This window comes from Oncorhynchus tshawytscha, linkage group LG26, assembly GCF_018296145.1.
Source record: "Oncorhynchus tshawytscha isolate Ot180627B linkage group LG26, Otsh_v2.0, whole genome shotgun sequence".
NCBI lineage: Eukaryota > Metazoa > Chordata > Actinopteri > Salmoniformes > Salmonidae > Oncorhynchus > Oncorhynchus tshawytscha.
In genome coordinates, this window is record NC_056454.1 from 53,516,195 (window position 1) to 53,544,057 (window position 27,863).

General features: G+C 46.0%; 1 protein-coding gene across 1 annotated transcript; it reads left to right on the forward strand.

Moving 5' to 3' along the window:
- On the forward strand, positions 1-27,863 carry marchf4 (membrane associated ring-CH-type finger 4). The gene is made up of 4 exons (XM_042306838.1): positions 1-1,038; positions 12,938-13,093; positions 15,061-15,253; positions 27,331-27,863. The coding sequence occupies exons 1-4, from the start codon at positions 610-612 to the stop codon at positions 27,765-27,767; spliced, it is 1,215 nt and encodes a 404-aa protein (XP_042162772.1). The 5' UTR covers positions 1-609; the 3' UTR covers positions 27,768-27,863.

Here is a 27,863-nt window from a genome sequence, read left to right on the forward strand (position 1 = left end):
AAGGAATGCATGCGCCTAACATTAGGACAGTTCGAAAGCTGGGATGAAATATAGTTTATGGATACACACGCCCATTGTGTTCTTTGAGCATGGAAATTCGGTGGTTACGAAAGCGACGGTGATGTATTGAACACTAACGACAGCTCCCTGGAAGCTTTGAACAGCACACCAACGACAGACAGAGTTTCGCTTTGGATAGTTATCTACGAACAGATTCTTTGATTCACCATTTGTGATGAATGGCACATCTATGAGAAACCCATACAGATATTCTCAACCAGACTTCAACAATGAACCAATGGGATGATGCCTGTCTCTTGGACCACTCTGGAAGATACTGTGGGAGTAGATTCATCTTTGGGGATGAAATTATGAAAGCCTTTTTTAACTATTTATTGATGTTCTAGCCGAAACGACCCGAATATCCAATGTGTTCAGATACTTGTTTGCGCCAATGGAATATGTTATTAATGGGAAAGGTGCCAAGGCAGTTTGGACTTTTTTTAGGGGGTAACACTTCCTGTAAGTAGACATCACATTTTATTCAATGATTTGTAGAGGAGCTTTTTAGCCTTAGTGTCATCGCATGGTGCTGCTAATTCCTCAGTGATGCTGCGTGGTCCAGACATGCTGAAGAGCCGCTGCTGCGTCCTATTTGGCGATCTGAAGGTGCTGTTACTCCGGCCCCCGTCTCCGGTAGCGGTATTGATCCCCATGACCGGACACGTACCGGACAGCCATGGGGTCCCTTCAGACGTCAGTGGACCGGACAACAACACGTTAATGGCCCATCAGGGTCCGGGGGACATAAGGACTGCCCCGCCACCGGGGGGTGCTAGCGGGCTGGAGAGAGACAGACTGGCGGGGGGCTCAGGCTGGGTTGATGCGGCAGAGCCATCGGGGGTATTACACTGCAGCAGCTCCTCTGATAGCTGGGCTAAGGACAAGCTGGAACAGAGGTTCTCCTTGTGCAGTTATAGTGAGAGTGGCAGCCTCAGGACACCTGTCTGCAGGATCTGCTTCCAGGGACCTGAAACGGTGATATTGGATAGACCCTTAACACAACACTGGCTTTGTTTTGCTGTTATGATCTGAGTCCTCAGGTGGCATCACCCAAGAGCCACGGTAGGGTTGGTGTCAGAATCGTCAGCTGTCATGTGGCTGAGGAGCTTTTCATCTCAGTAAAGGCTACTTATTCTAGAAGGTGTGACATTTGGTCTGAATTAATGGCCCTTAGACGTTCCTTTGAGTAATAATCCTACACCGCTCCAGTACCCTCAGAATGGCTCCCCTGCAACCCGCCTCCATCTGTAAGGCATGCCTGGAGAGAGCCCAAATAAGTGGGTGGTCTGTGGTCTCTGGGTAAACAGGGGTCACCATATCAGTGATCGCTGGGCAGATAAACCCCCTGTCCCTCTAGTTGATTAATTAGAGACAAACAGAACTACCAAAACAGATTATAGACTGACATTGAGTGTGAACATAAAACATAGAAACAATTACATGCAGGAGAAATCAAATAATGTTTCCCACTCATTCACACACTGCCTGAAACAGTACAGGACACTGGGAAGTCGGGAACTGTACCTAGGACTATAATTATCCCATCTTTAGTCATGCTAATGTTTGTCTTGGAGACGATATTGATTAATATGTCTCACTACACTATTCAGGAGGAACATGAGAGACAATAATTTAAGGTTGAGAGAAATCATCCAACTCATCATGTAATGCAAACTGGAACCCTTGTTTTTCACATCTTCCAACAAGTTCCAACTTCCATTCTTCACTTTAGTTATCAGGTTGTCCTCTCACCCAGTTGTTCTGTTATTAGCTGGAGTGCTGACTAGTTATCAGGTTGTCCTCTTAACTCACCCAGTTGTTCTGTTATTAGCTGGAGTGCTGACTAGTTATCAGGTTGTCCTCTTAACTCACCCAGTTGTTCTGTTATTAGCTGGAGTGCTGACTAGTTATCAGGTTGTCCTCTTAACTCACCCAGTTGTTCTGTTCTTAGCTGGAGTGCTGACTAGTTATCAGGTTGTCCTCTTAACTCACCCAGTTGTTCTGTTATTAGCTGGAGTGCTGACTAGTTATCAGGTTGTCCTCTTAACTCACCCAGTTGTTCTGTTATTAGCTGGAGTGCTGACTAGTTATCAGGTTGTCCTCTTAACTCACCCAGTTGTTCTGTTCTTAGCTGGAGTGCTGACTAGTTATCAGGTTGTCCTCTTAACTCACCCAGTTGTTCTGTTCTTAGCTGGAGTGCTGCTCATTATTGGCATTTTTCTCCTGCAGTCAAGTTACAGCACTTAACACAGCTGGGTTTGCATCCCAATGGCACCCTAATACCTTTATAGTGGACTACTTTTGACCAGGGCCGATAGGGAATAGGGTGCTGTTTGGGACCCTTGGTGTAAAGAATGAGAGTACCCAGTAGTTGAGAGGCGATGTGACATGAAGTGACCCTCTGAAATCCCTGGAGTTTAATAATAAATAATATGTTAAATTCACCCCCGACACTAGAAACCTTTTACACTGTTAAAGCTTTGAAGTTTTTTTTCTCAGCCAGGAAATTTATATTCAACACAAGCCAGAGAGGAAGCACGCATAGAGAGGAGGGATTCTTCAAGGCCACACTTCACTTAGAGTGATTCACACGGAGCTTGTTTTATTCAGTAGTGTTCTCTCAAGTGTTGTCCTAAATGGCAGCCTATTCCCTGTATAGTGCACTACTTTTGTCCAGTGTCAAAAGTACAGTGTCTCTGTATTTCTCTGTATTTCCTCTGTATTTCCTCTGTATTTCCTCTGTATTTCCTCTGTATTTCCTCTCTGCTCTGTATTTCCTCTGTATTTCCTCTGTATTTCCTCTCTGCTCTGTATTTCCTTTCTGCTCTGTATTTCCTCTGTATTTCCTCTGTATTTCCTCTCTGCTCTGTATTTCCTTTCTGCTCTGTATTTCCTCTGTATTTCCTCTGTATTTCCTCTGTATTTCCTCTGTATTTCCTCTCTGCTCTGTATTTCCTCTGTATTTCCTTTCTGCTCTGTATTTCCTCTGTATTTCCTCTGTATTTCCTTTCTGCTCTGTATTTCCTCTCTGCTCTGTATTTCCTCTGTATTTCCTCTCTGCTCTGTATTTCCTCTGTATTTCCTCTGTATTTCCTCTGTATTTCCTCTGCATTTCCTCTGTATTTCCTCTGTATTTCCTTTCTGCTCTGTATTTCCTTTCTGCTCTGTATTTCCTTTCTGCTCTGTATTTCCTCTGTATTTCCTCTGTATTTCCTCTCTGCTCTGTATTTCCTCTGTATTTTCTCTGTATTTCCTCTCTACTCTGTATTTCCTCTCTGCTCTGTATTTCCTCTGTATTTCCTCTGTATTTCCTTTCTGCTCTGTATTTCCTTTCTGCTCTGTATTTCCTCTCTGCTCTGTATTTCCTCTCTGCACTGTATTTCCTCTCTGCTCTGTATTTCCTCTCTGCTCTGTATTTCCTCTCTGCTCTGTATTTCCTCTGTATTTCCTTTCTGCTCTGTATTTCCTTTCTGCTCTGTATTTCCTCTGTATTTCCTTTCTGCTCTGTATTTCCTCTGTATTTCCTCTCTGCTCTGTATTTCCTCTCTGCTCTGTATTTCCTCTCTGCTCTGTATTTCCTCTCTGCTCTGTATTTCCTCTGTATTTCCTTTCTGCTCTGTATTTCCTCTCTGCTTTGTATTTCCTCTGTATTTCCTCTGTATTTCCTATCTGCTCTGTATTTCCTCTCTGCTCTGTATTTCCTCTGTATTTCCTATCTGCTCTGTATTTCCTTTCTGCTCTGTATTTCCTTTCTGCTCTGTATTTCCTTTCTGCTCTGTATTTCCTCTCTGCTTTGTATTTCCTCTGTATTTCCTCTGTATTTCCTTTCTGCTCTGTATTTCCTCTCTGCTCTGTATTTCCTCTGTATTTCCTCTGTATTTCCTCTCTGCTCTGTATTTCCTCTCTGCTCTGTATTTCCACTGTATTTCCTCTCTGCTCTGTATTTCCTCTCTGCTCGGTGTTTCCTCTGTATTTCCTTTCTGCTCTGTATTTCCTCTCTGCTCTGTATTTCCTCTCTGCTCTGTATTTCCACTGTATTTCCTCTCTGCTCTGTATTTCCTCTCTGCTCGGTGTTTCCTCTGTATTTCCTTTCTGCTCTGTATTTCCTCTCTGCTCTGTATTTCCTCTCTGCTCTGTATTTCCTCTGTATTTCCTCTGTATTTCCTTTCTGCTCTGTATTGCCTCTCTGCTCTGTATTTCCTCTCTGCTCTGTATTTCCTCTCTGCTCTGTATTTCCTCTGTATTTCCTCTGTATTTCCTTTCTGCTCTGTATTTCCTCTCTGCTCTGTATTTCCTCTCTGCTCTGTATTTCCTCTCTGCTCTGTATTTCCTCTGCATTTCCTCTGTATTTCCTTTCTGCTCTTTATTTCCTCTCTGCTCTGTATTTCCTCTCTGATCTGTATTTCCTCTCTGCTCTGTATTTCCTATCTGCTCTGTATTTCCTCTCTGCTCTGTATTTCCTCTGTATTTCCTCTCTACTCTGTATTTCCTCTGTATTTCCTCTGTATTTCCTCTCTGCTCTGTATTTCCTCTCTACTCTGTATTTCCTCTGTATTTCCTCTCTACTCTGTATTTCCTCTCTGCTCTGTATTTCCTCTCTGCTCTGTATTTCCTTTCTGCTCTGTATTTCCTCTGTATTTCCTCTCTACTCTGTATTTCCTCTGTATTTCCTATCTGCTCTGTATTTCCTCTCTGCTCTGTATTTCCTCTGTATTTCCTCTCTACTCTGTATTTCCTCTGTATTTCCTCTCTACTCTGTATTTCCTCTGTATTTCCTATTTCCTCTGTATTTCCTCTCTACTCTGTATTTCCTCTCTGCTCTGTATTTCCTTTCTGCTCTGTATTTCCTCTCTACTCTGTATTTCCTTTCTGCTCTGTATTTCCTCTGTATTTCCTATTTCCTCTGTATTTCCTCTCTACTCTGTATTTCCTCTCTGCTCTGTATTTCCTCTCTGCTCTGTATTTCCTCTCTGCTCTGTATTTCCTCTCTGCCCTGTATTTCCTCTGTATTTCCTTTCTGCTCTGTATTTCCTCTCTGCTTTGTATTTCCTCTGTATTTCCTCTGTATTTCCTTTCTGCTCTGTATTTCCTCTCTGCTCTGTATTTCCTCTCTACTCTGTATTTCCTCTGTATTTCCTTTCTGCTCTGTATTTCCTCTCTGCTCTGTATTTCCTCTCTGCTCTGTATTTCCTCTCTGCTCTGTATTTCCTCTGTATTTCCTCTGTATTTCCTCTGCTCTGTATTTCCTCTCTGCTCTGTATTTCCTCTCTGCTCTGTATTTCCTCTGTATTTCCTCTGTATTTCTTTTCTGCTCTGTATTTCCTCTCTGCTCTGTATTTCCTCTCTGCTCTGTATTTCCTCTGTATTTCCTCTCTGCTCTGTATTTCCTCTCTACTCTGTATTTCCTCTCTGCTCTGTATTTCCTTTCTGCTCTGTATTTCCTCTCTGCTTTGTATTTCCTCTGTATTTCCTCTGTATTTCCTTTCTGCTCTGTATTTCCTCTCTGCTCTGTATTTCCTCTGTATTTCCTTTCTGCTCTGTATTTCCTCTCTGCTCTGTATTTCCTCTCTACTCTGTATTTCCTCTCTGCTCTGTATTTCCTCTGTATTTCCTATCTGCTCTGTATTTCCTCTCTGCTCTGTATTTCCTCTCTGCTCTGTATTTCCTCTGTATTTCCTTTCTGCTCTGTATTTCCTATCTGCTCTGTATTTCCTCTCTGCTCTGTATTTCCACTCTGCTCTGTATTTCCTCTGTATTTCCTCTGTATTTCCTTTCTGCTCTGTATTTCCTCTCTGCTCTGTATTTCCTCTCTACTCTGTATTTCCTCTGTATTTCCTCTCTACTCTGTATTTCCTCTGTATTTCCTCTCTGCTCTGTATTTCCTCTGTATTTCCTCTGTATTTCCTCTGCATTTCCTCTGTATTTCCTCTGTATTTCCTTTCTGCTCTGTATTTCCTCTGTATTTCCTTTCTGCTCTGTATTTCCTCTGTATTTCCTCTCTGCTCTGTATTTCCTCTGTATTTCCTCTCTGCTCTGTATTTCCTCTGTATTTCCTTTCTGCTCTGTATTTCCTCTGTATTTCCTTTCTGCTCTGTATTTCCTCTGTATTTCCTCTCTGCTCTGTATTTCCTCTGTATTTCCTCTGTATTTCCTCTACTCTGTATTTCCTCTCTGCTCTGTATTTCCTCTCTGCTCTGTATTTCCTCTGTATTTCCTCTCTGCTCTGTATTTCCTCTCTGCTCTGTATTTCCTCTCTGCTCTGTATTTCCTCTGTATTTCCTCTCTGCTCTGTATTTCCTCTGTATTTCCTCTCTGCTCGGTATTTCCTCTGTATTTCCTTTCTGCTTTGTATTTCCTCTGTATTTCCTTTCTGCTCTGTATTTCCTCTCTGCTCTTTATTTCCTCTCTGCTCTGTATTTCCTCTGTATTTCCTCTGTATTTCCTCTCTGCTCTGTATTTCCTCTGTATTTCCTCTCTGCTCTGTATTTCCTCTCTACTCTGTATTTCCTCTCTGCTCTGTATTTCCTATCTGCTCTGTATTTCCTCTCTGCTCTGTATTTCCTCTCTACTCTGTATTTCCTCTCTACTCTGTATTTCCTATCTGCTCTGTATTTCCTCTCTGCTCTGTATTTCCTCTCTGCCCTGTATTTCCTCTCTACTCTGTATTTCCTCTGTATTTCCTCTCTGCTCTATATTCCCTCTGTATTTCCTCTGTATTTCCTCTGTATTTCCTCTCTACTCTGTATTTCCTCTCTGCTCTATATTTCCTCTGTATTTCCTCTGTATTTCCTTTCTGCTCTGTATTTCCTCTCTGCTCTGTATTTCCTCTCTGCTCTGTATTTCCTCTGTATTTCCTCTGTATTTCCTCTGTATTTCCTCTCTGCTCTGTATTTCCTCTCTGCTCTGTATTTCCTCTGCATTTCCTCTCTGCTCTGTATTTCCTCTGTATTTTCTCTTTTTTTCCTTTGTATTTCCTTTCTGCTCTGTATTTCCTCTGTATTTCCTCTCTGCTCTGTATTTCCTCTGTATTTCCTCTGTATTTCCTCTGCATTTCCTCTGTATTTCCTCTGTATTTCCTCTGTATTTCCTCTCTGCTCTGTATTTCCTCTCTGCTCTGTATTTCCTCTGTATTTCCTCTGAATTTCCTCTGTATTTCCTCTGTATTTCCTCTGTATTTCCTCTCTGCTCTGTATTTCCTCTATATTACCTTTCTGCTCTTTATTTCCTCTGTATTTCCTCTCTGCTCTGTATTTCCTCTGTATTTCCTCTCTGCTCTGTATTTCCTCTGTATTTCCTCTCTGCTCTGTATTTCCTCTGTATTTCCTCTCTGCTCTGTATTTCCTCTGTATTTCCTCTCTGCTCTGTATTTCCTCTGTATTTCCTCTCTGCTCTGTATTTCCTCTGTATTGCCTCTGTATTTCCTCTCTGCTCTGTATTTCCTCTGCATTTCCTCTGTATTTCCTCTGTATTTCCTCTCTGCTCTGTATTTCCTCTGTATTTCCTCTGCATTTCCTCTGTATTTCCTCTGTATTTCCTCTGTATTTCCTCTCTGCTCTGTATTTCCTCTGTATTTCCTTTCTGCTCTGTATTTCCTCTGTATTTCCTCTCTGCTCTGTATTTCCTCTGTATTTCCTCTCTGCTCTGTATTTCCTCTGTATTTCCTCTGTATTTCCTCTGTATTTCCTCTGTATTTCCTCTCTGCTCTGTATTTCCTCTGTATTTCCTTTCTGCTCTGTATTTCCTCTGTATTTCCTCTCTGCTCTGTATTTCCTCTGTATTTCCTCTCTGCTCTGTATTTCCTTTCTGCTCGGTATTTCCTCTGTATTTCCTCTCTGCTCTGTATTTCCTCTGTATTTCCTCTCTACTCTGTATTTCCTCTGCATTTCCTCTGTATTTCCTCTCTGCTCTGTATTTCCTCTGCATTTCCTCTGTATTTCCTCTGTATTTCCTCTGTATTTCCTCTCTGCTCTGTATTTCCTCTGTATTTCCTTTCTGCTCTGTATTTCCTCTGTATTTCCTCTCTGCTCTGTATTTCCTCTGTATTTCCTCTCTGCTCTGTATTTCCTCTGTATTTCCTCTGTATTTCCTCTCTGCTCTATATTTCCTCTGCATTTCCTCTGTATTTCCTCTGTATTTCCTCTGTATTTCCTCTCTGCTCTGTATTTCCTCTCTGCTCTGTATTTCCTCTGTATTTCCTCTGTATTTCCTCTCTACTCTGTATTTCCTCTGCATTTCCTCTGTATTTCCTCTCTGCTCTGTATTTCCTCTGCATTTCCTCTGTATTTCCTCTGTATTTCCTCTGTATTTCCTCTGTATTTCCTCTCTGCTCTGTATTTCCTCTGTATTTCCTTTCTGCTCTGTATTTCCTCTGTATTTCCTCTCTGCTCTGTATTTCCTCTGTATTTCCTCTCTGCTCTGTATTTCCTCTGTATTTCCTCTGTATTTCCTCTCTGCTCTGTATTTCCTCTCTGCTCTGTATTTCCTCTGTATTTCCTCTTTATTTCCTTTCTGCTCTGTATTTCCTCTCTGCTCTGTATTTCCTCTCTGCTCTGTATTTCCTCTGTATTTCCTCTGTATTTCCTCTGTATTTCCTCTGCATTTCCTCTGTATTTCCTCTGTATTTCCTTTCTGCTCTGTATTTCCTCTGTATTTCCTTTCTGCTCTGTATTTCCTCTCTGATCTGTATTTCCTCTCTGCTCTGTATTTCCTCTGTATTTCCTCTGCATTTCCTCTCTGCTCTGTATTTCCTCTGTATTTCCTCTGTATTTCCTCTGTATTTCCTTTCTGCTCTGTATTTCCTCTGTATTTCCTCTCTGCTCTGTATTTCCTCTGCATTTCCTCTGTATTTCCTCTGCATTTCCTCTGTATTTCCTCTGTATTTCCTCTGTATTTCCTCTCTGCTCTGTATTTCCTCTCTGCTCTGTATTTCCTCTGTATTTCCTCTGAATTTCCTCTGTATTTCCTCTGTATTTCCTCTGTATTTCCTCTCTGCTCTGTATTTCCTCTATATTACCTTTCTGCTCTTTATTTCCTCTGTATTTCCTCTCTGCTCTGTATTTCCTCTGTATTTCCTCTCTGCTCTGTATTTCCTCTGTATTTCCTCTCTGCTCTGTATTTCCTCTGTATTTCCTCTCTGCTCTGTATTTCCTCTGTATTTCCTCTCTGCTCTGTATTTCCTCTGTATTTCCTCTCTGCTCTGTATTTCCTCTGTATTGCCTCTGTATTTCCTCTCTGCTCTGTATTTCCTCTGCATTTCCTCTGTATTTCCTCTGTATTTCCTCTGTATTTCCTCTCTGCTCTGTATTTCCTCTGTATTTCCTCTGCATTTCCTCTGTATTTCCTCTGTATTTCCTCTGTATTTCCTCTCTGCTCTGTATTTCCTCTGTATTTCCTTTCTGCTCTGTATTTCCTCTGTATTTCCTCTCTGCTCTGTATTTCCTCTGTATTTCCTCTCTGCTCTGTATTTCCTCTGTATTTCCTCTGTATTTCCTCTGTATTTCCTCTGTATTTCCTCTCTGCTCTGTATTTCCTCTGTATTTCCTTTCTGCTCTGTATTTCCTCTGTATTTCCTCTCTGCTCTGTATTTCCTCTGTATTTCCTCTCTGCTCTGTATTTCCTTTCTGCTCGGTATTTCCTCTGTATTTCCTCTCTGCTCTGTATTTCCTCTGTATTTCCTCTCTACTCTGTATTTCCTCTGCATTTCCTCTGTATTTCCTCTCTGCTCTGTATTTCCTCTGCATTTCCTCTGTATTTCCTCTGTATTTCCTCTGTATTTCCTCTCTGCTCTGTATTTCCTCTGTATTTCCTTTCTGCTCTGTATTTCCTCTGTATTTCCTCTCTGCTCTGTATTTCCTCTGTATTTCCTCTCTGCTCTGTATTTCCTCTGTATTTCCTCTGTATTTCCTCTCTGCTCTATATTTCCTCTGCATTTCCTCTGTATTTCCTCTGTATTTCCTCTGTATTTCCTCTCTGCTCTGTATTTCCTCTCTGCTCTGTATTTCCTCTGTATTTCCTCTGTATTTCCTCTCTACTCTGTATTTCCTCTGCATTTCCTCTGTATTTCCTCTCTGCTCTGTATTTCCTCTGCATTTCCTCTGTATTTCCTCTGTATTTCCTCTGTATTTCCTCTGTATTTCCTCTCTGCTCTGTATTTCCTCTGTATTTCCTTTCTGCTCTGTATTTCCTCTGTATTTCCTCTCTGCTCTGTATTTCCTCTGTATTTCCTCTCTGTTTCCTCTGTATTTCCTCTGTATTTCCTCTGTATTTCCTCTCTGCTCTGTATTTCCTCTGTATTTCCTCTGTATTTCCTCTGTATTTCCTCTGTATTTCCTCTCTGCTCTGTATTTCCTCTCTGCTCTGTATTTCCTCTGTATTTCCTCTGTATTTCCTCTGTATTTCCTTTCTGCTCTGTATTTCCTCTGTATTTCCTCTCTGCTCTGTATTTCCTCTGTATTTCCTTTCTGCTCTGTATTTCCTCTGTATTTCCTCTCTGCTCTGTATTTCCTCTGTATTTCCTCTCTGCTCTGTATTTCCTCTGTATTTCCTTTCTGCTCTGTATTTCCTCTGTATTTCCTCTCTGCTCTGTATTTCCTCTGTATTTCCTCTCTGCTCTGTATTTCCTCTGTATTTCCTCTCTGCTCTGTATTTCCTCTGTATTTCCTTTCTGCTCTGTATTTCCTCTGTATTTCCTCTGTATTTCCTTTCTGCTCTGTATTTCCTCTGTATTTCCTCTGTATTTCCTCTGTATTTCCTCTCTGCTCTGTATTTCCTCTGTATTTCCTCTCTGCTCTGTATTTCCTCTGTATTTCCTCTCTGCTCTGTATTTCCTCTGTATTTCCTCTCTGCTCTGTATTTCCTCTGTATTTCCTCTGTATTTCCTCTGTATTTCCTTTCTGCTCTGTATTTCCTCTGTATTTCCTCTCTGCTCTGTATTTCCTCTGTATTTCCTTTCTGCTCTGTATTTCCTCTGTATCTCCTCTGTATTTCCTCTGTATTTCCTCTGTATTTCCTCTCTGCTCTGTATTTCCTCTGTATTTCCTCTGTATTTCCTCTCTGCTCTGTATTTCCTCTGTATTTCCTTTCTGCTCTGTATTTCCTCTGTATTTCCTCTCTGCTCTGTATTTCCTCTGTATTTCCTCTCTGCTCTGTATTTCCTCTGTATTTCCTCTCTACTCTGTATTTCCTCTGCATTTCCTCTGTATTTCCTCTCTGCTCTGTATTTCCTCTGTATTTCCTCTGTATTTCCTCTCTGCTCTGTATTTCCTCTGTATTTCCTCTGTATTTCCTCTGTATTTCCTCTGTATTTCCTCTCTGCTCTGTATTTCCTCTCTACTCTGTATTTCCTCTGCATTTCCTCTGTATTTCCTCTCTGCTCTGTATTTCCTCTGTATTTCCTCTGTATTTCCTCTCTGCTCTGTATTTCCTCTGTATTTCCTCTGTATTTCCTCTGTATTTCCTCTGTATTTCCTCTGTATTTCCTCTCTGCTCTGTATTTCCTCTGTATTTCCTCTGTATTTCCTCTCTGCTCTGTATTTCCTCTGTATTTCCTCTGTATTTCCTCTCTGCTCTGTATTTCCTCTGTATTTCCTCTGTATTTCCTCTCTGCTCTGTATTTCCTCTGTATTTCCTCTGTATTTCCTCTGTATTTCCTCTGTATTTCCTCTCTGCTCTGTGACTGAGATGCTGCTCCTGCTGTCATAGACACCGACATCCTGTTTCTATTTATCCAGTCCCTCTAAACAAAAAGGCTATGTAATCCTGTTCAACATACAACAACAGTCAAAAGTTTGGACACACCTACTCATTCAAGTTCTTTTTTCTTTTTTCCCTACAAAATGTTTTACAACACACATACACACAGTCCCAGTCAAAAGTTTAGACACACCTACTCACTGTAGAATAATAGTGAACACGTCAAACATATGCAATAACACATATGGAATCATGTAGTAACCAAAAAGTGTTAAACAAATCAAAATATATTTTATATTTAGCCACCCTTTGCCTTGATGGCAGCTTTGCACACTCTTGGCATTCTCTCAACCAGCTTCATGAAGTAGTCACCTGGAATGCATTTCAATTAACAGGTGTGCCTTGTTAATTTGTGGAATTTCTTTCCTTATTTTCCTTTCCTTGAGTGAATCAGTTGTATTGTGACAAGGTAGGGGTGGTATACAGGAGACAGACCTATTTGGTTAAAGACAAAGTCCATATTGTGGCAAGAACAGCTCAAATAGGCAAACAGAAATGACAGTTACTTTAAGACATCCCTCAACTCAAGGCCCATTTAACCAGCATGGCTACCACAGCATTTTGCAGCGATACACCATCCCATCTGGTTTGCGCTTAGTGGGACTATCATTTGTTTTTCAACAGGACAATGACCCAACACACCTCCAGGCTGTGTAAGGGCTATTTGACCAATAAGGAGAGTGATGGAGTGCTGCATCAGATGACCTGGCCTCCACAATCACCCGACCTCAACCCAATTGAGATGGTTTGGGATGAGTCGTACCGTAGAGTGATAGAAAAGCATCCAAGTGCTCAGCATATGTGGGAACTCCTTCCAGACTGTTGCAAATGCAGGTGAAATTGGTTAAGAGAATGCCAAGAGTGTACAAAGCTGTCATCAAGGCAAAGGGTGGCTACTTTGAAGAATATAAAATATAAAATATATTTTGATTTGTTTAACAGTTTTTTTGGTAACTACATGATTCCATATGTGTTATTTCATAGTTTTGATGTCTTCAATATTATTCTACAATGTAGAAAATAGTAAAAAATAAAGTTTTACTTTTGACTGGTACTGTATTATGCCAGTGAGGAATTATGGGCCTTTGGTTTCAACTGCTGTGTAATGTAATGTGTCCCACAGGGGGAGCTGCTGAGCCCATGTCGCTGCAGTGGGTCGGTCCGCTGTATCCACCAGCCCTGCCTCATCAAGTGGATCAGTCAGAGAGGATCCTGGGCCTGTGAGCTCTGCTACTACAAGTACCAGGTCATCAGCATCAGCACCAGGAACCCGCTACAGGTGAGCTACCACGCCAGCAGTAAAACAAAATACACCCTATTGAACAGCGGGAATGTGACGAGACAGACACACGCACACACACACACAGGCACAGACACACGCATACACACACACAGGTACAGACACACGCATACACACACACAGGTACAGACACACGCATACACACACACAGGTACAGACACACGCATACACACACACAGGTACAGACACACGCATACACACACACAGGTACAGACACGCGCATACACACACACAGGTACAGACATGCGCATACACACACACAGGTACAGACACGCGCATACACACACACAGGTACAGTACAGACACGCGCATACACACACACAGGTACAGTACAGACACGCGCATACACACACACAGGTACAGACACGCGCATACACACACACAGGTACAGACACACGCATACACACACACAGGTACAGACACGCGCATACACACACACAGGTACAGACATGCGCATACACACACACAGGTACAGACACGCGCATACACACACACAGGTACAGTACAGACACACGCATACACACACACAGGTACAGACATGCGCATACACACACACAGGTACAGACACGCGCATACACACACACAGGTACAGTACAGACACGCGCATACACACACACAGGTACAGACACACGCATACACACACACAGGTACAGACATGCGCATACACACACACAGGTACAGTACAGACACACGCATACACACACACACACACAGGTACAGTACAGACACACGCATACACACACACACAGGTACAGTACAGACACACGCATACACACACACACACAGGTACAGTACAGACACACACATATATATACACACACACAGGTACAGACACACGCATATATATACACACACACAGGTACAGACACACGCATATATATACACCCACACAGGTACAGACACACGCATATATATACACCCACACAGGTACAGACACGTGCATACACACACAGGTACAGTACAGACACACGCATACACACACACAGGTACAGTACAGACACACGCATATATACACACACACACAGGCACAGACACGCGCATACACACACACAGGTACAGTACAGACACACGCATATATACACACACACACAGGCACAGACACGCGCATACACACACACAGGTACAGTACAGACACACGCATATATACACACACACACAGGCACAGACACGCGCATACACACACACAGGTACAGTACAGACACACGCATATATACACACACACACAGGCACAGTACAGACACACGCATATATACACACACACAGGTACAGACACACGCATACACACACACATTGATCCTGTAGATAAGGGGTAGTAGAGTGGTTCCCTGAAGGCACACACTGAATCAAATTTCATCAAATGTATTTATAAAGGCCTTCTTACATCAGCTGATGTCACAAAGTGCTGTACAGAAACCCAGCCTAAAACCCCAAACAGCAAGCAATGCAGATGTAGAAGCACGGTGGCTAGGAAAAACTCCCTAGATGTGTTGTGAATGTATTGTAATGTTTTTAAAATTGTTTAAACTGCCTTAATTTTTTGGGACCCCAGGAAGAGTAGCTGCTGCCTTGGCAGGAACTAATGGGGATCCATAATAAACCCCAGGAAGAGTAGCTGCTGCTTGGCAGGAAGTAATGGGGATCCATAATAAACCCCAGGAAGAGTAGCTGCTGCCTTGGCAGGAACTAATGGGGATCCATAATAAACCCCAGGAAGAGTAGCTGCTGCCTTGCAGGAACAAATGGGGATCCATAATAAACCCCAGGAAGAGTAGCTGCTGCCTTGGCAGGAACTAATGGGGATCCATAATAAACCCCAGGAAGAGTAGCTGCTGCCTTGGCAGGAACTAATGGGGATCCATAATAAACCCATTACAGCAGTAGATCTCATTTTCAAACAGACAATGGTGCATTTGTGTTTACAGTATCTCTGTCCCTCCCTCCCTCAGTGGCAGTCCATCTCCCTGGCGGTGATAGAGAAGGTTCAGATAGCTGCAGCGGTTCTGGGGTCTATGTTCCTGGTGGCCAGTCTGTCCTGGCTGGTCTGGTCCTCCTTCAGCCCCTCGGCACGCTGGCAGAGACATGACCTGCTATTCCAGATCTGCTACGGCATGTACGGATTCATGGATATCGTCTGCTTCGGTGAGGCTGAGCCCTATTCTAGTTTACAACCGTGGCTCACTGACAGTCAATGTAATGGATGGCAGTTGCTTGTTCTTCAGACGATCTCACTCTGAAATCCCCTTACTGTATGTGAGTGGAATGCTATAGACACTGAGAGAATGAATGGCAGAAATTATGAATGATCAATTTGATAGATCTGTATAGTTTTGCCTACGGGTCTAACGTGAGAATACTTTGTCATTATATATTGATTTAGCTCATCTGGGCTTCAATCCTTTACTCCAGAGGTAGGCAACTCAGTTCCTTTCTTCATCTGTTTTAGAGAGTTTCTAGCCTTTAATCCTTTACTCCAGAGGTAGGCAACTAAGTTCCTGGAAGTGCCTCAGGAACTGTAGGATTTTGTCCCCACTAGGCATCACACCAGAACAGCTAATTGATCAGATCAGTGAATGACTAAATTCAACACACCTGGTCTTCCAGGTCAGTTCAATCAAAAACATGAAGTGGCTCCAGTGCCTGTGATCCTCCAGGACCAGGGTTGTCTACGCCTGATGTAGGACCAGGGTTGCCTATCCCTGATGTAGGACCAGGGTTGTCTACCCCTGATGTAGGACCAGGGTTGTCTACCCCTGATGTAGGACCAGGGTTGTCTACCCCTGATATAGGACCAGGGTTGTCTACCCCTGATGTAGGACCAGGGTTGTCTACCCCTGATGTAGGACCAGGGTTGTCTACCCCTGATGTAGGACCAGGGTTGTCTAACCCTGATGTAGGACCAGGGTTGTCTATACCTGATGTAGGACCAGGGTTGTCTAACCCTGATGTAGGACCAGGGTTGTCTATACCTGATGTAGGACCAGGGTTGTCTAACCCTGATGTAGGACCAGGGTTGTCTACGCCTGATGTAGGACCAGGGTTGTCTATCCCTGATGTAGGACCAGGGTTGTCTACCCCTGATGTAGGACCAGGGTTGTCTACCCCTGATGTAGGACCAGGGTTGTCTACCCCTGATGTAGGACCAGGTTTGTCTACCCCTGATGTAGGACCAGGTTTGTCTACCCCTGATTTAGGATCAGGTTTGTCTACCCCTGATTTAGGATCAGGTTTGTCTACCCCTGATCAGGTTTGTCTACCCCTGATTTAGGATCAGGTTTGTCTACCCCTGATTTAGGATCAGGTTTGTCTACCCCTGATTTAGGATCAGGTTTGTCTACCCCTGATTTAGGATCAGGTTTGTCTACCCCTGATTTAGGACCAGGTTTGTCTACCCCTGATGAAGATAGTGACTGTGGCCCTCCAGGACCAGGGTTGTCTACCCCTGATGTAGGACCAGGGTTGTCTAACCCTGATGTAGGACCAGGGTTGTCTATACCTGATGTAGGACCAGGGTTGTCTAACCCTGATGTAGGACCAGGGTTGTCTACGCCTGATGTAGGACCAGGGTTGTCTAACCCTGATGTAGGACCAGGGTTGTCTACGCCTGATGTAGGACCAGGGTTGTCTATCCCTGATGTAGGACCAGGGTTGTCTACCCCTGATGTAGGACCAGGTTTGTCTACCCCTGATTTAGGACCAGGTTTGTCTACCCCTGATTTAGGATCAGGTTTGTCTACCCCTGATTTAGGATCAGGTTTGTCTACCCCTGATTTAGGATCAGGTTTGTCTACCCCTGATTTAGGATCAGGTTTGTCTACCCCTGATTTAGGACCAGGTTTGTCTACCCCTGATTTAGGATCAGGTTTGTCTACCCCTGATGAAGATAGTGACTGTGGCCCTCCAGGACCAGGGTTGTCTACCCCTGATGTAGGACCAGGGTTGTCTATCCCTGATGTGGGACCAGGGTTGTCTACCCCTGATGTGGGACCAGGGATGTCTACCCCTGATGTAGGACCAGGGTTGTCTACCCCTGATGTAGGACCAGGGTTGTCTACGCCTGATGTAGGACCAGGGTTGTCTATCCCTGATGTAGGACCAGGGTTGTCTACCCCTGATATAGGACCAGGGTTGTCTACCCCTGATGTAGGACCAGGGTTGTCTACCCCTGATGTAGGACCAGGTTTGTCTACCCCTGATGAAGATAGTGACTGTGGCCCTCCAGGACCAGGGTTGTCTACCCCTGATGTAGGACCAGGGTTGTCTATCCCTGATGTGGGACCAGGGTTGTCTACCCCTGATGTGGGACCAGGGATGTCTACCCCTGATGTAGGACCAGGATTGTCTACCCCTGATGTAGGACCAGGGTTGTCTACGCCTGATGTAGGACCAGGGTTGTCTACCCCTGATGTAGGACCAGGGTTGTCTACCCCTGATGTAGGACCAGGTTTGTCTACCCCTGATTTAGGACCAGGTTTGTCTACCCCTGATTTAGGATCAGGTTTGTCTACCCCTGATTTAGGATCAGGTTTGTCTACCCCTGATTTAGGATCAGGTTTGTCTACCCCTGATGAAGATAGTGACTGTGGCCCTCCAGGACCAGGGTTGTCTACCCCTGATGTAGGACCAGGGTTGTCTATCCCTGATGTGGGACCAGGGTTGTCTACCCCTGATGTGGGACCAGGGATGTCTACCCCTGATGTAGGACCAGGGTTGTCTACCCCTGATGTAGGACCAGGGTTGTCTACGCCTGATGTAGGACCAGGGTTGTCTATCCCTGATGGAGGACCAGGGTTGTCTACCCCTGATGTAGGACCAGGGTTGTCTATCCCTGATGTAGGACCAGGTTTGTCTACCCCTGATGAAGATAGTGACTGTGGCCCTCCAGGACCAGGGTTGTCTAACCCTGATGTAGGACCAGGGTTGTCTATCCCTGATGTAGGACCAGGGTTGTCTACACCTGATGTAGGACCAGGGTTGTCTACCCCTGATGTAGGACCAGGGTTGTCTACCCCTGATGTAGGACCAGGGTTGTCTATCCCTGATGTAGGACCAGGGTTGTCTACACCTGATGTAGGACCAGGGTTGTCTACCCCTGATGTAGGACCAGGGTTGTCTAACCTTGATGTAGGACCAGGGTTGTCTAACCCTGATGTACTCTGTTGAGTCTTTAGTTTTAAACATACTGTAACTTATTCCATAACTTATTCCATTCTGCAGATAAACTAATCCTCTGCAGTGTTTTATATACACTGACTAGAGTCCTTGTTAGGGCTGGAGAGTGAGAGTCTGTCTGATAGATGACTGACTAGAGTCCTTGTTAGGGCTGGAGAGTGTGAGGCTGTCTGGTAGATGGCTGGAGTGTAAAACCCCAAACAGAAAACAATGCAGATGTAGAAGCACCTCTGCTGTTTCTACAGTAGATGGAAGCATAGTCTCCAACTCAGCACGTCTTTCAATCCTCAATTTATCCTTTTTGATATGCAACTCTAGCAAGAACCACATCTTCTGACAATCTCTTTAAATGTTTGCGAATCTTCTGCTTTTTTTGAGCCATCATGGAGTTGGCGTACATTCCATGTGATAAGTAGTATTTTGTTGGTCTTTACTTAGCATCAAAGTTAGCCTAGTTCGTTCCATCTATCATAGAATAACCCGATAAAACATTTTAGCAGACATACCATATGAAGGCGGTGGACATGCCGTGGATATGGGAGAACCATAGTATGAATACATAGTTATTGTATACATTTCATAAATAAAATGTGTGAACGTGTAGGCTGAGCAGACATTTAACAGAGATCATACAAAAAAAACATTAAGTTTCTCTCCTAATGTACCAAAAGCCTGTGGATTATGTCATTGTAAATACATTGGAGAAGGACTGCCACTTAAGTCAGTCTGTAAAACCTTGTGAATTAAATGGATCCAGAGTGGATCCACCGAAAGACCGAAGTGAGATGAGTGGAAACACCACACATACTTCAGAGAAGTGTCTGATGCCCTCCCAGCCCCCCTCCCAGCCCCCTCCCAGCCCCCTCCCAGCCCCCTCCCAGCCCCCTCCCAGCCCCCTCCCAGCCCCCTCCCAGCCCCCTCCCAGCCCCCTCCCAGCCCCCTCCCAGCCCCCTCCCAGCCCCCTCCCAGCCCCCTCACCCAGCCCCCTCACCCAGCCCCCTCACCCAGCCACCCCTCCCAGCCCCCTCACCCAGCCACCCCTCCCAGCCCCCTCACCCAGCCCCTCACCCAGCCACCCCTCCCAGCCCCCTCACCCAGCCCCCCCTCACCCAGCCCCCTCCCAGCCCCCTCACCCAGCCCCCTCCCAGCCCCCTCCCAGCCCCCTCACCCAGCCCCCTCCCAGCCCCCTCCCAGCCCCCTCCCAGCCCCCTCCCAGCCCCCTCCCAGCCCCCTCCCAGCCACCCCTCACCCAGCCACCCCTCCCAGCTACCCTCCCAGCCACTCCTCCCAGCCCCCCCCAGCCCCCTCCCAGCCCCCTCCCAGCCCCCTCACCCAGCCCCCTCCCAGCCCCCTCCCAGCCCCTCACCCAGCCACCCCTCCCAGCCCCCTCACCCAGCCCCCTCCCAGCCCCCTCCCAGCCCCCTCACCCAGCCCCCTCCCAGCCCCCCAGCCACCCCTCACCCAGCCACCCCTCCCAGCTACCCTCCCAGCCACTCCTCCCAGCCCACTCACCCAGCCAACCCTCCCAGCCACCCCTCCCAGCCCCCCTCCCAGCCCCCCTCCCAGCCCCCCCAGCCCCCTCCCAGCCCCCCTCCCAGCCCCCTCCCAGCCCCCTCACCCAGCCCCCTCCCAGCCCCCTCCCAGCCCCCTCCCAGCCCCCATCCCAGCCCCCTCCCAGCCCCCTCCCAGCCCCCTCACCCAGCCCCCTCACCCAGCCCCCTCACCCAGCCACCCCTCCCAGCCCCTCACCCAGCCACCCCTCCCAGCCCACTCACCCACCCAGCCACCCCTCCCAGCCACCCCTCCCAGCCCCCTCACCCAGCCACCCTCCCAGCCACCCCTCCCAGCCACCCCTCCCAGCCCACTCACCCACCCAGCCACCCCTCCCAGCCACCCCTCCCAGCCCCCTCACCCAGCCACCCCTCCCAGCCACCCCTCCCAGCCCCCTCACCCAACCACCCCTCCCAGCCCCCTCACCCAGCCACCCCTCCCAGCCCCCTCACCCAGCCACCCCTCCCAGCTACCCTCCCAGCCACCCCTCCCAGCCCACTCACCCAGCCAACCCTCCCAGCCACCCCTCCCAGCCCCCTCACCCACCCCTCCCAGCCCCCTCACCCACCCAGCCATCCCTCCCAGCCCCCTCACCCAGCCATCCCTCCCAGCTCCCTCACCCAGCCACCCCTGCCAGCCACCCTCCCAGCCACCCCTTCCAGCTACCCTCCCAGCCACCCCTCCCAGCCACCCCTCCCAGCCACCCCTCCCAGCCACCCTCCCAACCCACTCACCCAGCCACCCCTCCCAGCCACCCCTCCCAGCCCACTCACCCCTCCCAGCCACCCCTCCCAGCTACCCTCCCAGCCAACCCTCCCAGCCCCCTCACCCAGCCACCCCTCCCAGCCACCCCTCCCAGCCACCCCTCCCAGCCCCCTCACCCAGCCACCCCTCCCAGCCACCCCTCCCAGCCCGCCCTCCCAGCCACCCCTCCCAGCCACTCCGTCCTCATCCCTCAGAGAGAGCCCATCTCCATTCTCACCAATAACCACAATTGGATCTTAGGTATAATGGCAAACAAGGAATATTAATTACTCAACATTCTCTACTAATCTGTCCAGAACTCTTTTTCATTTTACAGCAGATTTACAAGCCAAGCCTGTCCCTACCTCCCATCCTCGCCCACCTTTGCCCCCCCAAGCCAAGACAAGCCTGTCCCTACCTCCCATCCTCGCCACCCAAGCCAAGACAAGCCTGTCCCTACCTCCCATCCTTGCACACCCAAGCCAAGACAAGCCTGTCCCTACCTCCCATACTTGCCAACCCTTGCACACCCAAGCCAATCCAATCTTGGCCTATCAGCTAAGCTGAGAGCCCATGTGCTATTTAAGAGTGTCTGGCCCACTGCTCCAGTTGTCTTGATAGATGTGGAGGGTTAACTCCTTTAGTTGTATTGAGAAATGTGGAGGGTCAACTCCTCTAGTTGTCTTGATAGATGTGGAGGGTCAACTCCTTTAGTTGTCTTGATAGATGTGTAGGGTCAACTCCTTTAATTGTCTTGATAGATGTGGAGGGTTAATTAACACCTTGAATTATCTTGATAGATGTGGAGGGTCGACACCTTTAGTTGTCTTGATAGATGTGGAGGGTCAACACCTTTAGTTGATTTCTAGACAAACCATCCTTTATCTGATTTCCCTGGTTTCATTTTGCTCCACCTTTTATGTTTGCTTCCTGTCTTTAAGTTTGGTGTGGGTTTTCTTTTGTTTGCCTCTTCTTGAGCAAATTTAGTGGGCGCTCATGGTGGGTGTCTTTTAGGTCCTGTTGTTGTTGCTAGTCAACTTTCAGGGGACACCCCCATGAGTATCTTTCAGAAACCCTCCTAAAACCACACCTGTTTTGTTTTGGTTGTTGTCAGTGACTCTTTGTTAGTTGCCCTTTCTGTTTAGTGACAATTTTTGGTTTTCTTGCTGGGTACCGTAACAACCCTCAAAAAATTCTCACCCCCCCTGTTATTGTAATGGTGAGAGGTTAGCATTGGGGGGAGGGGAATATAGTATTGTCTCAATTTACGATAAACTGGTCTTAAGTATCACTATGTAGCCTACGTTGTGTTTATAACTTTTTCCCACTGTCCTCTTCTCGGTGCAGGGGACTCTCCTCTGTCCACGTAGGTCTCCCTTCCTCGTAGTTTGTAGGCATTCACTTGGCTTTCCCTTCCATATCCATAGCACTGCCGGGAGGCGGAGCTGAGATTGTGACTGTCTGATTGGAAGGTATTCTTTGCCTCTTTTTCTCAGCTTAGCAGATAGGTCCTGGATGACTCGAATGGTCTGGCCTTGGATTTTGATCTCCTTCCCCCTTGTGCTTTCAGAATGTTGACTTTGGTTTGATAGTTCCATAGTTTGAAGGTTACAAGGCGTGGGTATTTAGCGTTCTTCTGTTCCACGTCGATCCTGTGGCTTGGCTCTAGATCTTCTGGTGATAAACCAACGTCAAGTTCCTCTATCACTTCGACAAAGTAAAAGGTCTCATTTTCCTTGTCTTCCAGACTGGCCTCATAGACTAGATGAAACAAAGTAAACGTATATCTGGGACACTCAAACTAGTATGATATGTTACGTTTGTTATGGTTACATAAGACCGACGTTTACTTAAGGCAAAAGCGCAAGTAGGGTGGTTAGTTGAGGTGGATGGAAGCACGTATAAAGCGAAAGTCTAGCGACCTAAATGTTGCATGTTGGAATCTCCTCACGGACAACTTTAGCATTTTAGATCATTAGCAACTTTACTTTCTACTTTTGAGCTACTTTGCAAATACTTAGCATGTTAGCTAACCCTTCCCCATAACCCCAACCTAACCTTTTTATCAAAACCTTCTTAACCTTAACCCTTTAACCTAACCTTAACCTCTAAACCCTAGAGCTAGCTAATGTTAGTGTTAGCCACCTAGTCATCTAGCTAACGTTAGCAACAACAAATTTAAATTCTTAACAATAGTTTAGCAAATTTGTATCATATTGTTCATTTTTGCTGATTTGTAACATATTGTACAAATTGTAATTCGTAACATCCACAAATGAATACATACCATACGAAACGTAACATGTCATACTAAATTAACTGTCTGCAATTTATATACAGAATAATACGAAATCCTCTGAGACCACGTTGCGTCAATATTCTCAAGGACAATGTTCTCATGTTTCGTCTTATTCTGTTTTCTTGTTGGTCCCATTCATCAAGTAATGTCATACATTCCAGGTCCATACCCAAACAGTTCGAACTACTAATTTTGAAAATTACTCTCTCCAGAAATAAGACTCTCACTGTTGCCACCTGCTACCGACCCCCCTCAGCTCCCAGCTGTGCCCTGGACACCATTTGTGAATTGATCGCCCCCCATCTAGCTTCAGAGTTTGTTCTGTTAGGTGACCTAAACTGGGATATGCTTAACACCCTGGCAGTCCTACAATCTAAGCTAGATGCCCTCAATCTGACACAAATCATCAAGGAACCCACCAGGTACAACCCTAAATCTGTAAACAAGGGCACCCTCATAGACGTCATCCTGACCAACTGGCCCTCCAAATACACCTTCGCTGTCTTCAACCAGGATCTCAGTGATCACTGCCTCATTGCCTGTATCCGCTACGGAGCCGCAGTCAAACGGCCACCCCTCATCACTGTCAAACGCTCCCTAAAACACTTCTGTGAGCAGGCCTTTCTAATCAACCTGGCCCGGGTATCCTGGAAGGACATTGACCTCATCCCGTCAGTTGAGGATGCCTGGTCATTCTTTAAAAGTAACTTCCTCACCATTTTAGATAAGCATGCTCTGTTCAAAAAATGCAGAACTAAGAACAGATATAGCCCCTGGTTCACTCCAGACCTGACTGCCCTCGACCAGCACAAAAACATCCTGTGGCGGACTGCAATAGCATCGAATAGTCCCCGCGATATGCAACTGTTCAGGGAAGTCAGGAACCAATACACGCAGTCAGTCAGGAAAGCTAAAGCCAGCTTCTTCAGGCAGAAGTTTGCATCCTGTAGCTCCAACTCCAAAAAGTTCTGGGACACTGTGAAGTCCATGGAGAACAAGAGCACATCCTCCCAGCTGCCCACTGCACTGAGGCTAGGTAACACGGTCACCACCGATAAATCCATGATTATCGAAAACTTCAACAAGCATTTCTCAACGGCTGGCCATGCCTTCCGCCTGGCTACTCCAACCTCGGCCAACAGCTCCGCCCCCCCCGCAGCTACTCACCCAAGCCTCTCCAGGTTCTCCTTTACCCAAATCCAGATAGCAGATGTTCTGAAAGAGCTGCAAAACCTGGACCCGTACAAATCAGCTGGGCTTAACAATCTGGACCATCTATTTCTGAAACTATCCGCCGCCATTGTCGCAACCCCTATTACCAGCCTGTTCAACCTCTCTTTCATATCGTCTGAGATCCCCAAGGATTGGAAAGCTGCCACATTCATCCCCCTCTTCAAAGGGGGAGACACCCTGGACCCAAACTGTTACAGACCTATATCCATCCTGCCCTGCCTATCTAAGGTCTTCGAAAGCCAAGTCAACAAACAGGTCACTGACCATCTCGAATCCCACCGTACCTTCTCCGCTGTGCAATCTGGTTTCCGAGCCGGACACGGGTGCACCTCATCCTCAGCCACGCTCAAGGTACTAAACGATATCATAACCGCCATCGATAAAAGACAGTACTGTGCAGCCGTCTTCATCGACCTTGCCAAGGCTTTCGACTCTGTCAATCACCATATTCTTATCGGCAGACTCAGTAGCCTCGGTTTTTCGGATGACTGTCTTGCCTGGTTCACCAATTACTTTGCAGACAGAGTTCAGTGTGTCAAATCGGAGGGCATGCTGTCCGGTCCTCTGGCAGTCTCTATGGGGGTGCCACAGGGTTCAATCCTCGGGCCGACTCTTTTCTCTGTATATATCAAAGATGTTGCTCTTGCTGCGGGCGATTCCCTGATCCACCTCTACGCAGACGACACCATTCTATATACTTCCGGCCCGTGCTTGGACCCTGTGCTATCTAACCTCCAAACGAGCTTCAATGCCATACAACACTCCTTCCGTGGCCTCCAACTGCTCTTAAACGCTAGTAAAACCAAATGCATGCTTTTCAACCGTTCGCTGCCTGCACCCGCACGCCTGACCAGCATCACCACCCTGGATGGTTCCGACCTTGAATATGTGGACATCTATAAGTACCTAGGTGTCTGGCTAGACTGTAAACTCTCCTTCCAGACTCATATCAAACATCTCCAATCAATCAACATCTCGAAAATCAAATCAAGAGTCTGCTTTCTATTCCGCAACAAAGCCTCCTTCACTCACACCGCCAAACTTGCCCTAGTAAAACTGACTATCCTACCGATCCTCGACTTCGGCGATGTCATCTACAAAATTGCTTCCAACACTCTACTCAGCAAACTGGATGCAGTTTATCACAGTACCATCCGTTTTGTCACTAAAGCACCTTATACCACCCACCACTGCGACTTGTATGCTCTAGTCGGCTGGCCCTCGCTACATATTCGTCGCCAGACCCACTGGCTCCAGGTCATCTACAAGTCCATGCTGGGTAAAGCTCCGCCTTATCTCAGTTCACTGGTCACGATGGCAACACCCATCCGTAGCATGCACTCCAGCAGGTGTATCTCACTGATCATCCCTAAAGCCAACACCACCTTTCGTTCCAGTTCTCTGCTGCCTGTGACTGGAACGAATTGCAAAAATCGCTGAAGTTGTAGACTTTTATCTCACTCACCAACTTCAAACATCTGCTATCTGAGCAGCTAACCGATTGCTGCAGCTGTACATAGTCTATCGGTAAATAGCCCACCCATTTTTACCTACCTCATCCCCATACTGTTTTTATTTATTTACTTTTCTGCTCTTTTGCACACCAATATCTCTACCTGTACATGACCATCTGATCATTTATCACTCCAGTGTTAATCTGCAAAATTGTAATTATTCGCCTACCTCCTCATGCCTTTTGCACACAATGTATATAGACTCCCCTTTTTTTTCTACTGTGTTATTGACTTATTAATTGTTTACTCCATGTGTAACTGTGTTGTCTGTTCACACTGCTATGCTTTATTTGGCCAGGTCGCAGTTGCAAATGAGAACTTGTTCTCAACCAGCCTACCTGGTTAAATAAAGGTGAAATAAAAAAATCAAATAAATAAATCTTCTAAAGTTTGCAAATTTGTTTCCTAAATGCTATTTTTTTTGTCTTGTTCATTCATGTGCACACCTTGTTTTGTGCATTTATGATACGATAGCCTCTACTGTCTTTTAGAGCTAATCAATTTCTTTAAACAGATTGTAGCAAGTTGTTGTGAGCGTTGAACGTATTAGCTGTGTTTTACCAGATAGCATTTAGTTGTTCATTACTCTCGTCTCCAAGTGGCTCTTTGTCTTTTCCTGTTAGGGAAGCCATGACTTGTTGGATTATTGCAGTGTTTTAGAAACTGATTGGGTCGCTGTTGGACAAAATGAATCACTCACACTCTCCCAGTTATGTGAGGATATGTTGATTTCAACTCTGTCTGGTTTCTGCATATAACCACAGTTGTGTTGGTACACACAGAGCTACTCCCTCCCCATGCATCAACAACCAATCAGACAGAGCTACTCACTCCCCATGCATCAACAACCAATCAGACAGAGCTACTCACTCCCCATGCATCAACAACCAATCAGACAGAGCTACTCACTCCCCATGCATCAACAACCAATCAGACAGAGCTACTCACTCACCATGCATCAACAACCAATCAGACAAAGCTACTCCCTCCCCATGCGTAAACAACCAATCAGACAGAGCTACTCACTCCCCATGCATCAACAACCAATAAGACAGAGCTACTCACTCACCATGCATCAACAACCAATCAGACAGAGCTACTCCCTCCCCAATGCGCCAACATTCTGAGGACGCATCAATAATCACTTCTGACACCTGAGATGAGATATTATCGGGAACCCCTCTGTACGAATGTTTCACCTGTGGAAATCCCAGAACACAGATGTTGGCATGTCTCACTCACTGTCACAAACAGCGTATAGTATCATATTTATTATGTCTTATGGGAAGGTTTATGGATCATATCAGAGCCATTTACTTCAAATGTGTCTAGATGTATCTATGCAGTAGGACTGTATGCAGTAGGACTCTATGCAGTAGGACTCTATGCAGTAAGACTATGCAGTAGGACTCTATGCAGTAGGACTTTATGCAGTAGTACTCTATGCAGTAAGACTATGCAGTAGGACTCTATGCAGTAGGACTCTATGCAGTAGGACTCTATGCAGTAGGACTCTATGCAGTAAGACTCTATGCAGTAGGACTCTATGCAGTAGGACTCTATGCAGTAAGACTCTATGCAGTAGGACTCTATGCAGTAAGACTCTTTGCAGTAAGACTCTATGCAGTAAGATCCTGACTGTGCTTCTGATTGTTTATTGCAGGATCATCTGACTAATATTCATATCTCTTATCTTCCCGCTGCAGCTCTAATCATCCATGAAGGACCTTCAGTGTTCCGTATCTTTAACCGGTGGCAGGCTGTCAACCAGCAGTGGAAGGTTCTCAACTACGACAAGACCGCTGACAGTGAGAACCTGAAGACAGCAGCCACAGTGCGGACTCTCTCTCAGCCTCAGTCTAGCCAGAGAAACCAGGCTGGGACAGGATTAGGACCCTCCTCTGCCACCTCCCCTCTGGCTGCTGCCACCACAGCACCGGACTTAGCTACAGCATCACCAACCACAGGGATTGGGCTGGTCACACAGGGTTCCACTGAGCAGGCCAGGGGGACAGCTGGACCAGACCAACACTGTGCTGCCTACAATATCCTCCACCTTCTCAACCACCTGAGGCAGCCAGAGGCCCACGGCTACCCAAGCCACAGCACCCGGGAGCTGGTCATGAGAGTCACTACAGTCTGAGGCTCTGACTGAGGCCTTGTCAAGGAGAGATTTGACATTGAAATGAAGGCCTTGGTCTAAAAGGACCAACAATGTTTAAAATGCTTAAAGACAGTG

Bases quoted from the DNA above. Each gene is read 5' to 3' on its own strand.
- marchf4 (XM_042306838.1), top strand. From the start codon at position 610: ATGCTGCGTGGTCCAGACATGCTGAAGAGCCGCTGCTGCGTCCTATTT. The intron at 1,039-12,937 runs GTGATATTGGAT...TGTGTCCCACAG, and splicing joins GCTTCCAGGGACCTGAAACG to GGGGAGCTGCTGAGCCCATG. The intron at 15,254-27,330 runs GTGAGGCTGAGC...TTCCCGCTGCAG, and splicing joins CATGGATATCGTCTGCTTCG to CTCTAATCATCCATGAAGGA.